This window comes from Hyperolius riggenbachi, chromosome 4 (assembly GCF_040937935.1).
Source record: "Hyperolius riggenbachi isolate aHypRig1 chromosome 4, aHypRig1.pri, whole genome shotgun sequence".
Taxonomy (NCBI): Eukaryota; Metazoa; Chordata; class Amphibia; order Anura; family Hyperoliidae; genus Hyperolius; species Hyperolius riggenbachi.
Window position 1 is genome coordinate 244,498,899 of NC_090649.1, and position 14,162 is coordinate 244,513,060.

At 40.8% G+C, this 14,162-nt stretch overlaps 1 protein-coding gene across 1 annotated transcript in view; it reads right to left on the reverse strand.

Annotated features, from left to right (window-relative positions):
* Positions 1-2,761: 2,761 nt before the first annotated feature.
* ELOVL4 (ELOVL fatty acid elongase 4) overlaps positions 2,762-14,162 on the reverse strand; it is a 45,247-nt gene continuing 33,846 nt past the window's right edge. The window contains exons 4-6 of the mRNA XM_068281535.1: positions 13,775-13,946; positions 8,673-8,800; positions 2,762-6,855 (exon numbers count right to left, since the gene is read on the reverse strand). Coding sequence (XP_068137636.1) covers positions 6,550-6,855; positions 8,673-8,800; positions 13,775-13,946 — 606 coding nt within the window. The 3' untranslated portion in view covers positions 2,762-6,549. The remainder of the gene's footprint in view (positions 6,856-8,672; positions 8,801-13,774; positions 13,947-14,162) is intronic.

Genomic DNA, 14,162 nt, shown 5'->3' on the forward strand with positions numbered 1-14,162 from the left:
AGTTCACCTCGGATCCACTGTAAATGTCTACCAGTGGAAAAACAAGCAACCAAATGGATATCTTCAGCATGATCTCCAGCCTCCCTTATCAGCTATAACTATGCAGAAAAGCAGTTAGCATACTAGAACATGAAGGTTACATGTCAGGATTGCTCCAATGAACCACTTGCAGACTAGCTACATCCCCAGTCACTTGCAGTAGGCTGTGTGCATGGAACCAAACTCTAATAAACTGACTCAGAATACAGAAAGTCAAGCCAGAAATGGCTGTTTTGGAGCAGTCTGATCCACGTCTGCTTTTCAGTGTAATTTTGCCAAGTTTTTAACAAAAAACATATCACATGCTTCACTTTTTTTTTTTTGCATACTGCTTAATTGCAGTTAAGATTTTCTTGAGCTTTAAAGAGAACCCAAGGTGGGTTTGAAGAATGTGATCTGCATACAGTGGCTGCATCTGCCTATACAGCCCAGCCTCTGTTGCTATCCCAAACCCCCCTAAGGTCCCCCTGCACTCTGCAATCCCTCATAAATCACAGCCACGCTGCTGCCAAACTGCTTGTCAGAGCTGGCTCTGTTTATCTCTATAGTGTCAGTCTGCTGCTCTCCCCGCCTCCTGCAGAACTCCGGTCCCCGCCTGCATCCCTTCCCTCCCTGCTGATTGGAGGGAAGGGACGGAGGCAGGGACCGGAGCTATGCAGGAGGCGGGGGAGCAGCTGAGACTGACACTACAGATGTAAACACAGCCTCACAGCACGGCTGTGATTTATGAGGGATTGCAGAGTGCAGGGGGACCTTAGTGGGGTTTGGGACAGCAACAGAGGCTGGGCTGTATAGGCAGATCCAGCCTCACTATGCAGATCACATTCTTTAAACACACCTCGGGTTCTCTTTAAGAAGCAGCTCCAGTTTACACATGTTGAAGTCTCTAGCATACTTGCTTTAGTTTGCAAACTGCACTAACTGGTTGGCATGGATGAGGTGCATGACGTGCATTTTTCTTTACCCCAGGTCTACAGAGATCCATCCTTTTTGAGCCAATATCAATAAAAGATCCATTAAATAAATTGTTCATTGCTCTGCTAGTGGTAGAATGAAATAACTTGTTGCTATGGGTTACCAAATATCACTAGTGGTCTGCATTGCTCCACTGGATAAATATCTAAAATGTACTGTTTATAGCTCTTACCACTCTCCCATGTGGTTAATATGAACTGCTAATATGTGACATGCATACCCACTTCCAGTTACCATAGGAAGTTTCACATTACAGAAAAGTCTCTTCAGACAACGTTTAAAATAAACCTATAAATAATATACTGCACACTGTTACGGGCTCATTCAGCAGAGCAGACAGCAGGAGGGGCAGAGACAGTCTAGGAATTGCTGCATCGCTTTGAAAACACACTACAGTGATTCCTAGAGAGATTGCTATTACCAGCATTTTGAAGTTTTGGACAAGAAACTGTACAGTGCTTCCAATGTGCCTGTAAATAAAGGTTTATACACTCTCCAGGTGTCCTATCCAACTTCTGCCCGTAGCCCTGCCCCCTAGCAGAAAAAGTCATTGGTGCTTCTCTAGCTTCAATCAGAGAAGCACATGTGACCTCTTCTGCTAGGGGGCAGGGCTACGAACAGAAGCCAGACAGACATGGGGATACTCGGTAAGTATATAAAGCTTTATTTTAAAAGAAAAACATTCCACCCTCAAATCGCTGCAAAACTGATTTTGCAGCACTCCTATCCTTTTGCAACATGCCAAAAATACTGCATGCCCTGTGATTGCGATTAGCCCTAATCACAATCGCTTTAGTGTGTTCCCCACCACTGAAATTCATTGACAAAGCATTTTGGGGGATCCAACAATGCAGCTAAAGAACTCTAGTGGGTCCCAGCCCTAAGAGTTGCTGGTAAATCATCTTATCCCTATGCATGCTGGATGAGCTGCAGCCTCAATCACATTCAACATTTCTATACATGAAATGGTTTGCAGTTACCCAGGCAGTACTCATATCACAGACATTCACATGTTCCCCATAATAAGATTTTACTTAAAAAAAAACAAAAAAAAAAACCACTCAATACACAACTAGACATAAAACATACACACATCACTTTTTCTCTTTTTGTAAGTCAGTAAATCAGTAATTTGCTCCTTTTAGAATAGATCTTATTTGCTAAGAAGTTAGTAAATCGTGCTCATATGTATGTGTACATAAAACCTCACAAAACAGTACCACTTCTCCAGGACACAGAAAACAACACTTAGCATTCAGACATACAGTACTGTAATAAAAAAGCAGCAAACCCATAACAAATAAACTTACATATACTTTTCTATGCATCTGAGTAAACAAAAGTTACATCAAGTTAACAGGTGCGTGAGGAGGACATCTTAGAAACTACATTTTTTTAAAAAAAATAGATACAGTTAATAAATTACAGTAACAGAAATCAGGCATTTTTCCTTTGTGGTAATACTAAATTAAAGATTACAGCCAACGCTATATAATAGTGATATGATAGTTATGCACAACTCCACAGTGACCGCGGGGAGCGATGCCTGTACTCCACAGCACCAGGGCTGCTGGGTCGCTCATAAGACCACTTCCAGTTTAGCTCAATGGGTGGCTGAACTCCATACAGTTACAATGGCTTGGCTATAGCAGCTCAGGTGTCACATAGTTCAAGCAGCAAGGATTAATAGGCCTGAGAGTTGCCACAAAGAGGAGTATAGCTATGACTTCAACAAAATCATATAATATTGAGTGGGGTTGTTCTTTTTATTAACTTCTGAAAAAAAGCTGCACAGATACTGTAAGTAGGATGGACTAGTTTTGTTTCACTATGGACACATACACATCTGTAGTTACATGTTCAGCTTGCCACATACTCCGTACATGATTAAGCACAATAACTGCATTTACAGACACACATGCATCTTTTATGTGGGAATTGCATGAGACAGACACAGTTGTGAAGTGACAGACACCATAATGAGGTCTAGATTGCCTTGTTGATGATACATCATGTACTGTACATTACAAGATAAACAAACCACTGCAATGAGGAGTCCAGTTAGTACCTAGTATAATGTGTCAGGACACAAAATCCATTTCCTTTTGTGCAAATCTTAGGGGACTGCTGACTGACTTAAAACAACATCTGAGGACATTCAGTGCAACCCACCTAAAAGTTACAATCTATAACATTATCAATATAGCACTGCCCAAGTCAAAGAATGGTACTTCATATTGTCAGAGGTTTCTTTTGGTTAACTAGACTTCCCATCCCCATTTCAAACACCTATACATATGACAAACTTATATCCTCGCTTATGTGCATAGCTTCTTCTATGCTTTAATTTTCACCTGTGGCATTTAACTCTCCCACTGAATCTATTTACAACTAATGCAAATAAAAAAAAATAAATAAATTCCAAAGGTCACATTCTACATGCGTGCTACTATATGCTCTCTATTGGTAACATTCATCCTGCATAGGAGTAGGTGAGCAACACACCCTGATCCGTATCTCTTGTGCTTACAAGCTAAGGATTATTCATCTTTTCATTGATCAGGGGATTTGTCATCTAGGAGCATGAAGGAGTATGGTTATTGACTGCCATTTATTGCTCTAGATGGGCTGATAATTATTGATGGAGCACAAAGCAATACTAACTGGGTCCCAGCATCTGATTACTCTTCAGGGACCTTTTATATTATGGTGTTGCAGTAAGCAATTTTAATGCAAGAGGCCACTAAGGTACTGAATGTCTATGGAGACTTACATACTTATGCGATGGGACAGACGTAATTTGCCACAATACCGTTGCAAAGTCATCTGTGCATCACCACATGATCAGTGCCTACCGCAAGGATTATGCAGGAATCCCGGTGACGTACCTTCTGTTCAGCGGGGAGTACGTCACTGAGCGGGTGGGGCAATGCACACAGTGCTCCTGTGGCAGCTCTCCCGCCATGGGAGAATCGCACCACACGAGCGTAAAAGTGGCCTGATTCACTCTACATGTACAGTATATTTCCTTAGCAGTACATACATATTTAGGTGATATTGTTGGCAGTGGTTAATACATTTTATGATGGAATTTTGATACAGGAATATTCTGGGGAAAAAAAAACAAAAAAAAAAACCACCCTTACCGGCAGTAGCATATCTGCTGTACTCATGAGAAATATAACATTACCAAACTATTAAATGCAATTAAGATTTCAGCCGCATGCTCCATTTGGCTTGATATTGTAAAATAATCTAATACATAGAAACAAAAAATAAATACCGTTGCAAAAAAAAAAAAAAAAAACTTAATAGTAATATTATTATAGGACTGATTATGAAAAAGTGTCAGTTGTTTGAAAGAAAGTATTGGCTTACATACCAAGACTCATTAGCAAAGGAGCTGCATGAAAGGTAAGATGATGCAGAACTTCGTTTTTTTTGTTGTTGTTGCAGTTAGTAGTATTAATATTAGGTAATGGAATTAAGTAGTGAATGGCAGTGAATCCAGTCTGAGCTCATCTACACATGTCCCTAGTGAGATGCTGACTGACTATTTACTTGTTCCTGTCTGGTTTTGCAATTAGTGGAGAGATCTCTTCCCGGCTTTGCATAGAAGCATCAATGAAGAGCAAACATGATGTATATGAACATGTATTCCAGCAGGGTCACCAAGTAAATGGGATTTGTCACTGGACTAAGTGATACAGTATTTCTGACTATTTCAAACAAAGTAGACCATGTTTACACACCCAGAAATTAGTGCTTTATATGGGCTAAAACATTTCATTTCCTATAAAGCCTCATCCTAAACTAAAATTAGACGTATTGTACTGCCTTATATGATTCCGTATGTTACATGGTATTTGCACAGAAGCGTTTAAAAAAACCGCTGTTCTGAGGCTGCTGGGAGCTGAACTTTACAGTCAGGTTAGGCCCATTAAACCTGTATTGTTCTATAAAAACAGTTTAAAAAAAAAAAAAAAGTTCTACATAAACACATCATCCATCACAATCAGAAAAACGTGAAGAGCTGGGATGGTGTTGTTATAAGTAAAAAAAATCATGAAGATGGGGAACGAATAGGAAAGTCCGGAAAATGCTGCAGGCATAAATGCTTACATATTATGGGTTATGTCACACAAGCAAGTTAACCACAGCTGCTAGCTGAAGATGCTAGGCTGCTACAAATATTATTATTTAAAGCATTTGCTCTCTCTGACACACCACAAGCAACTAGTCTGGCACCTTTCACACTTTTAACATTAGGTTGCGATACAGTTCTTCAAACGCACCAAAATGTTCCAAAAAGGTTGCACAGTAATGGTGCAACCATACAGTGAGGCATACAGTACAATGAACGTATGCCTCACATCTAGGGTCAAGGTGCACGCCATACTGTTAACGTTACTACGTTGGTATCCACCATGCCACACCGCAATCATTGTGTTAGCCCCATAGGACTATCACTGTTACTATGTCGCTATGTGCGGAATTTGCTCAGTGCAACAGTGAAAGTGTGAAAGGACTCTTACCATTGTGTGTTGCAGTTGTTAGCAACTGCATGCAATAGCCTTAGTAGCACCTGTTTAGCATCTTAACTAGTTAAAGCTAGTTAGTCCCTCATGTGACATAGCCCTATAACTAAACTTCAGCATTAGATGATCTCTGTATTTTCTAAATTAGCTTCTAATAATCTCCAGTAGAACCTTTATCCTTATAATGCCAAGTTACAATGCCTAAATAAAAACTGATATAAAAAGATTAGTGTAGGCAAAAATAAACTTAAAACCTAGACATTTAGTTACAGCCAAGAAGTGCTGCTAGCACCTATCTGAAGGGTTCAAACTGACCATCATACCATTTCCTAATCATCAAATAATTTCAACCAACTGGTAACCTATGTCCTGTGGATGCAGACTAAATCTTAATCTCAGCAATCCTAAACCAGAACAAATTAAAACAAAATAAAAAAATATACTAAAATGAGTCAGTTAATGGCTTTCACACACTACTAGCTGCTCCATGGAGACGCCACTTTTTCTGTATTCTAGAAGCAATTAAACCTAATTGCATCATTCTCTCAACTAAACAAGGGAGAATTTGCCATAATATTTTGACATGCTTAACTATAGGAGAATAAAAAGAGCTCTAGGTTTATTTTTGCAGTGATTTCTACCTCCCCCTTAATCATCTGAATTACGGGTTATAGCATCCTCTCTGGTACTGCAACATATTATTTGCCAGCAACTCCCTCGCTGTGCACAAGCAAACAGAGACTGTCATTCTTTCCTCCAGAGAAACAGATTAAATATAGAGCATTGCTAGCTTGTGCACTAGAAAGAGTAAAGTAAGAATGGATCAAACTCCATTACAGAGAAATAAAGGCAGCAGTCAAGTATTGTACCTACAGAGCTCTTCAACCTCTCAATCAAACAGGAATAACTTAATCAAATTGACTCTCTTGAAGGAGGTACTCCACCCATGGTGGAGAAGCCAAACCACCAGGCAGAATATGGCTTGGGAATAATTCATTTACTCTCTCTTGGATTTCCCCTTCCTCTTTCTCCGTCCATTCTCTGCAACCATTTTGTGGGGATCTGTCTTGTGAACAACACCGTTGGCAAATGTTCCTCCATTTGTCACTGCTTTACCATTCTGGACTGGTTTTCCACTCCGTGCTGATCCTTTGGGTTCTTTGTAAGTCCGATAGTAGAAGTTTGCAAAAAGAAATATGAAGGTGATGGCATATACAATCAGAGCCCAGTGCATCCATTTTGGAAACGGGCAATCAATATAAAGAGACAATGCTGTGTGACCAATGGTGACATGGAACTGAACCTACAAATCCAAAGAAAAAAAAAAATATATGTATTATAACACACAGTAAGAAATGAAATCACTAGTTAAAGACCCACTTTACTCCAGCCTATTAAAAATATGTCTTTCTGCGTAATCCCCTAACCATATTACCTTTTAAATGTGATGGATAAGCTCTGAGTCAGGAAGTATAGGCACATAAGTTATATAGGTCATCAATAGGAAAATACTATATTGTATAAATACTATTGTATATTGGAGTTTGCAAGTTTTGCTGGTGGTTATTTTGCAGGTAGTCTCTCAAACTACCAAAAAACAAAAGAACACAGGCCAGTACAACACTGCACACCGCAAATTGGGCTAGCAGTTAATGAAACTGCAAGAAAGTTTATTGCAAAAGTAGCAAAAATTCTTTAGACGTGGTAGATGTACCATGGCGAATCTAAACAAGTCTGGGCCCAGCTACACGCGGATGGTCAAACCGGGGGAATACTAAAAAGATGACCTATTGTAAAAACGATAAGTATAATCGTTGGACTGCTTTTAGCTACTGATATTCAACATAAGTTAGATTCCTGTTGTGATTGGACAGAAAGTCAACTGTGGTGGCTGTTTATATTCTATCACATATGCTGCAACTTATGTAAAAGGACAGCTTTCATCTTGGTGTCATACTGAAGCTTTCTTCGAACTCTGAAGCTGTTGAATTATATATGACAAACGCAATGAAGGATGGATGTCTGGCTATTATGGAAAACTGTGATTGTATGAATCAAAGGTGGAGGCTAGAACATACTAGTTTGGATGAAGAGTTTGTTTATTCGAGTGGGAACATATTGGACAGTTCTACATTGACTAAACTATGCAATTTAAAGTGGTACCATGCTGCTTTTTTGTGCTCAAGCGCTTTTTTGCCTTTTTTCTTATGCAGCAATAGCAGTACAGCTATAGGATAGTTGTATAGGTCTATTAGATCTTAGGCCAGTTGCAGTATATCAATTACCCTTGTATTTCTATCCTGTTAATAGCCCTGTATATTGGATTTGATTGGCAGGCAATCGGTGTCCACCCAGAAGTTGATCATATTGGTCTTTATAAGATTTTTGTAGTGAGTGTGAGTGTGAGTGTGAGTGTGAGTGTGAGTGTGTGTGTGTGTGTGTGTGTGTGTGTGTGTGTGTGTGTGTGTGTGTGTGTGTGTGTGTGTGTGTGTTTTTCTCACCCGGCCACACGGACGAATATTCCAGGCTGCAGGCCGGGATACCTCACGTGAGGGATATGTATACACCAATGTGAGAAACTGATGGCTGTTTTTTATTAGTTGGGGAGAGTTATGAGGGATTGATCAATGCGAGCAATTGTTGATTTTGTGGAAAATTTCTGATTCCAGAATTTACTTAATAAAGAATTGCTATAAGCTTTGTTGCAGCTTCATTGCTAGCCCAATTTGCGGTGTGCAGCGTTGTGCTGGTCTGTGTTCTTTTGTTTTTTTGGTGGTTTCCTCTTACCAGTGCTTGCACCTGCCTATAGCGAATCTGCAAATATACTGAATGAATATTATGGTTTATAGTCTCTCAAACTAAAGCGATTTTAAAGCATGCTCAACACATTATAGGCCCACATTGAAAGGAACCTGAAGTGAGATTAATATGAAGGCTGTCATCTTCATTCTCTTATAACTCATGCCAGCTGCCTGACTTCTGTGCTGATGCCTCTAATACAAGTCACTGGCCTAGAATGAGCATGCAGATCAGATGCTTTGACTCTGGACTGACTCTACCAGCTGCCCCACATCACCAACCCACCTCCCCTATTAATTAATGAAGAAGAATGAAATTTACCAATTGCAAAATTGTCAAGTATCGCTTCCACCAAAGATATTTCTGGAACTGGGGTCCACAAGCAGTTAAGCCATAATACAAGTACATGACAACATGGATCAAAGCATTCATATGAGCACCAAAAAAGGCTGCAATAAAACAAACATACATTAATGCAAATTAATGTGTTAAGTGGAATTTATGCAGTATAAATGTCAATATCAGAGTACCTTCCACTTCTCTGTGAACTTAATTATTCATGTGTTGGAAGTAAAAACAGATACTTTTCATTACAATTTTCCAGTAGAAAAACTAGGACAAATGCCGCTCATGAAAAATGGACCTCCATTTTAAAATATATGAGTGTAATTATACTTAGTACGATAAAATTGAGGGACCTTAGAGAAATGCTATTTAAATACATGGTTGATTTTAGCCTCATTTTAAGATACACATGACAAGCCCAGTATGTACAGAAAAAAAACTATTACTCTGTGCCTGCATGCTGACTTAAAAAAACAAAAACAAACAAAATAAAAACGATACCTCTACAATGTTTGCACTGCACTTTTACTTCTCTACTTTGCTATAAATTGTCCCTCTACAGTTCTTATCATCCCTGATCCATGCAGGGAGGGAGATCATGCTTGTTTGGCAGTGTGAATTTTCCACAATGCAATGAAGTTTACAGATGGCAAATTGTTAATGCCATGGCCCTGACATCATAGTGGCAGGGCTTTCACTACAATATCAGCCAACCAGATGTCCCTGCTTATCTATTCCAGATAAGGTAAAGATTTCTCAAGGGAAAGGGGGTATTGGCTACTGATTGGGTTGGAATAAAATCCTGGGATACAGTTAAGGCAGCCATACACTGGTCGATGTGCCATCAGATCGACCAGCTGACAGATCCCTATCTGATCGAATCTGATCAGAGAGGGATCGTATGGCTGCCTTTCCTGCAAACAGATTGTGAATCGATTTCAGCCTGAAACCGATCACAATCTGTTGTGGTGGTGCTGCCGCCGCTCCCCCCGCCGGTATACATTACCTGAGGCTGGCTCCCGGGCGTGATGTCCCCGTCATGTGGCACCTCCGGCTCCGGCATCCGCATAGAACTTAAGCTATCACACCAGTGACAGCGGAAGTTCAAATAGAGCGCCCTCTAGTTGTACTTCCGCTGTCACTGGCATGACAGCGGAAGTTATACGAGGATGCCGGAGGTGCCATGACGGGAGCAGTGACGGACGGGATGCCCGGGAGCCAGCCTCAGGTAATGTATACCTGATCGGATCGGCCGCCGCTAGCGACGCGCTCCCTACCCGCGGGCGATCGAGGGTAATTTCCCGCACGGCGCGATCGACGGACCGATCCGATTTCGGGAGGAAATCGGATCGGCGGGTGCGTGTTGCGCGAACGATTGGCAGCAGATTCGATCCCAGTGATCGAATCTGCTGTCGAAACTGCCGCAAATCGGGCCAGTGTATGGCCACCTTTACTCTTTAAGGTTATCATACATGGGTCAATAACAGCTCAATATGGCAAACAGTTGACCGTTTTCTGTTTCTAATCTAAGAACTGACTGAACTACTAGCATTGTACCACTCAATTAAGTTTTGGGTAATGTGGCCACTGGTTCCACATCACAATTGCCTCTGTTCACTCAACCAAAACTTGATGCTTAAACACCCGTTCAATTGACATATGGCCAAAATCAACCAAACATTGATCAACTTGGCATGTTAGGAGCAAAAGATTTCTGTCAGCGACTCTCCTGTTCTAGGCTGTCCTGGAGGATGAAGGGAGAAATATTAGAATATAACATCTAATCTATTACAAATGCTGCATAATGTGTTCCCAGCTGAGCAATCTCATTCCTGGCCAAACAAACAAAAGCCATCTTGACAGTCTCAGCACCGATTAAAGTATCATCTACGGTCAGGATGAGTCAATGTTACATACTTAGTTTTATTGGGGGAAAAAAAAAAAAAAAAAAAAAAGACAATGGCCTCAATTCACTAAGATCATGCTGGAGATAATAAGGCAAGAGATAACTTACCTCCACACAGTAAGAGAGTTATCTTATCTCTTCATTCCTTACGTTACCTCTTCTGTAGTTAATTCACCTCCTCTGTAGTTAAGTTACCTCCTCTGTAGTTATTTTCACACGCAATTAATGAACAGCCTGTCTTTAACTCTGGAGTTATTTTAAGGATTAAAGAGTTAACTTAAAGGCAGAAGAGTTAACTTTAGGTTTGCCTGAGGTAAAAGGTTTCCTGAATACTACATGCCTTATCACCATGGTAACAACTCTAGAAGAGTTATTAAAGACAGGAGATAAGCTTAGTGAATTGAGGCCATTGTCTATCACTTTCAACCTTCACATATCTCAGTTGATCCAGAGGAAGGCAAAAACCTTTACAAGGCTTCTGGTGCAGCGGGATATCGTTTTGGTTACTGTTTGAACTTTGCATTTAATTTCCTTGCTCCCATATGTGCAAGTAAGCATGAGTGCAGCAGCCTTTTCCTGTTTTCCCTTTAAAGAGGAACTACCATGAAAATCTTAAAATGTAAAACACATACAAATAAAAAGTACATTTCTCCCAGAGTAAAATGAGCCATAAATGACTTTTCTCCTATGCTGTTGTCACTTAAAGGTGGCCACACACCATACAATTGTTTAAATATCTGTTTAATTTAAGAATTGCAATCAATTTTTCTGACTGATTGTAACATTTTAAAAATATGACCAATGTACCACACACGTATGTTCAATTTTTTCCCCCAATTATGATAAAAATGATTGGATACTCTGACAAAATTGCTAGGGTGTGTATATTAATAAATTGGCAAACACACACCATACAATCTTTAGAAAGATTGAAGAAAAATATCTGGCATTCCGGACCGATATAAAAAAAAAAAAAAAAAAGTCGAGGAAACCGGGAAATCCGATCGGATTTTTCAGTCGAATGAAAAAAAGCTTTCGATTTTTTCGGGAGATCCGATCGTTTTTATCGAATTACCGTAAAATCGGATCATTTTATTGTATCGTGTGTGGCCACCTTTACAGTAGGTAGTAGAAATCTGACATTACCGACAGGTTTTGGGCTAATCCATCTCTCCATAGGGGATTCTCAGCATGGTCTTTATTCTTTATGAAGACATTTTCTGAAAATGATTAATACAAAGATGCTGGCCAGCCTCCCTGCTCACTCCACACTATTTTGGCAGTTGGACGGACCAACTGCCATTCACTAAGTGCTTTTAAAAATAAAGAAAACCCTGAGAAGCCCCCTATGAGAAGATGGGCTAGTCCAAAATCTGTTGGTAATGTCAGATTTCTACTACTTACAGTAAGTGACAGCAACATAGGAGAAAAAAGTTATTTATGGCTTATTTTACTCAGGGAGAAATGTACTTCTTATTTGTATGTGTTTCAAATTTTAAGATTTTCGCAACAGTTCCTCTTTAAATACTGATATGGTATTTGGCATAACTACTTCCTGTGGTAAGATATTCCACATTTAAACCACTCCTACTGTAAAAAAACCCTTTCTAAATAGATGGCAAAACCTTTTTCCTCTAAATACAACATGTTCCCTTTTTTTGTTTAACCTCCTGGGCAATACAATAATATCGCCAGGGGGCGGCGCAGCACATTTTTTAAAATTATTTTTTTTATCATGTAGCTAGCCCAGCGCTAGCTACATGATAGCGGCTGTGTAGCGGCATCCCCCCCACCCCCTCTGATCGCCTCCTGCGATCAAAGCAAACAGGAAATCCCGTTCAGAACGGGATTTCCTGTTTGGCTTCCCCCGTCGCCATGGCGACGATCGGGATGACGTCATCGACGTCGTGACGTCAGAGGGAATCCCGATCCACCCCTCAGAGCTGCCTGGCACTGATTGGCCAGGCTGCGCACGGGGTCCGGGGGGGGGGGGGGGGGGGGTGTGACGTCGCGGCCACGGCGGGTAGCAGCGAATCAGCACGGAGCGGCGGCGATCGGTATATACACGCAGCTAGCAAGGTGCTAGCTGCGTGCAACAAACAAAAAAAAATTATGCAAATCGGCCCACCAGGGCCTGAGAAATCCTCTGTGGCGGCTTATCCCGAGCTCAGCTCGGGATTATCCCCCAGAGAGTTATGGGAAATAAATATGGTAACCACCATATAGTTCCCTTCAGGTACTTTAAATTCCTATTTGTTTGATGTCCCACCTGTACTGAATGGGGAAAAAAAAAACAACGATTCCCTAAAGCTGGTTGCACACTGCAAACTGGCGTCCGCAATGCGGTGCACCAAACGCACTGCCAAAAACAAGCCTTCAGGGAATACCACATTACTACACGGTATTCCCTGTCTGGCATCCGGCCAAGCAGGAAGTGATGGACACTTGCGGTCACTTCCTGCTTCAGATATGCGGAAGTGCACGGAAGCATTTTGTAAAAATACACGTTCGTGCATGTGTGCCGTAATGTCGTCGCACCGCCGCTGCCAAAATTTTTTTTAAAACCCCCTGCGTCGCCATAGATTAACATGATTTCCCGTGCAACGCAGATACGCCAGTAACGTAATTATGAACCCACGTCCAATTGAGCACTTCTGGTGCACCGTAACGCAGGCAATTTGCTGTCCACAATACTTCTATGAATGCTTGAGAAAAGATCCATGGGACTTAGTAACCAGTACTAGATTACACATACAAATCGTGTGACACTTTCAATGTACCTGAACCATACAAGCCCTACTCCATAGAGCCAAATTAATCCATGTCATGCACTGATGAGGATCAAACAATCCGAAAACAGTCTGTATGCATGTTGGATTATTATGGCTCTGTACAAATTAAAAAGCGGACACATCATTGCATTCCAGCGGTTCTGGAGGTGTGTTTAGCTTAGGGTAACAATGGTTAATTTGCAGATATTCAGCAGTGATGCACTGGGAGACATCTCAAGCTCACTCCAAACTGAATTATCACAAATTCTTTCTGTTTTAAAAAAACAAACTTGTTTTTCTCTACAAAAAATACACACTTGTAAACATCCTTTTTCATAATAAAGTATGTGCTTATTGGGATAAAAAGTATTTGAAGCTACAGAGGTTACCATGATACTTACATTGTCCTCCAGCAACCCACTTGATTCCAATCCACCACAAGGTAAACATTGTGCAATGGTGATATACATGGAGGAAGCTAATCTGATTAAATTTCTTCCTCAGTATGAAAAATACTGTGTCAAAATACTCCACTCCTTTAGAGACATAGTACCACCAGAGAGCAGATGCAACCTACAACAAGAAGAACAAGGTTCAGGAAAGCCAGATTACAGACATACAGTTCACATATGCGCTAAAGATTAAAGAGAACCCGAGGTGGGTTTGAAGATTATCTGCATACAGAGGCTGGATCTGCCTACACAGCCCAGCCTCTGTTGCTATCCCAAACCCCCCTAAGATCCCCCTGCACTCTGCAATCCCTCATAAATCACAGCCACGCTGCTGACA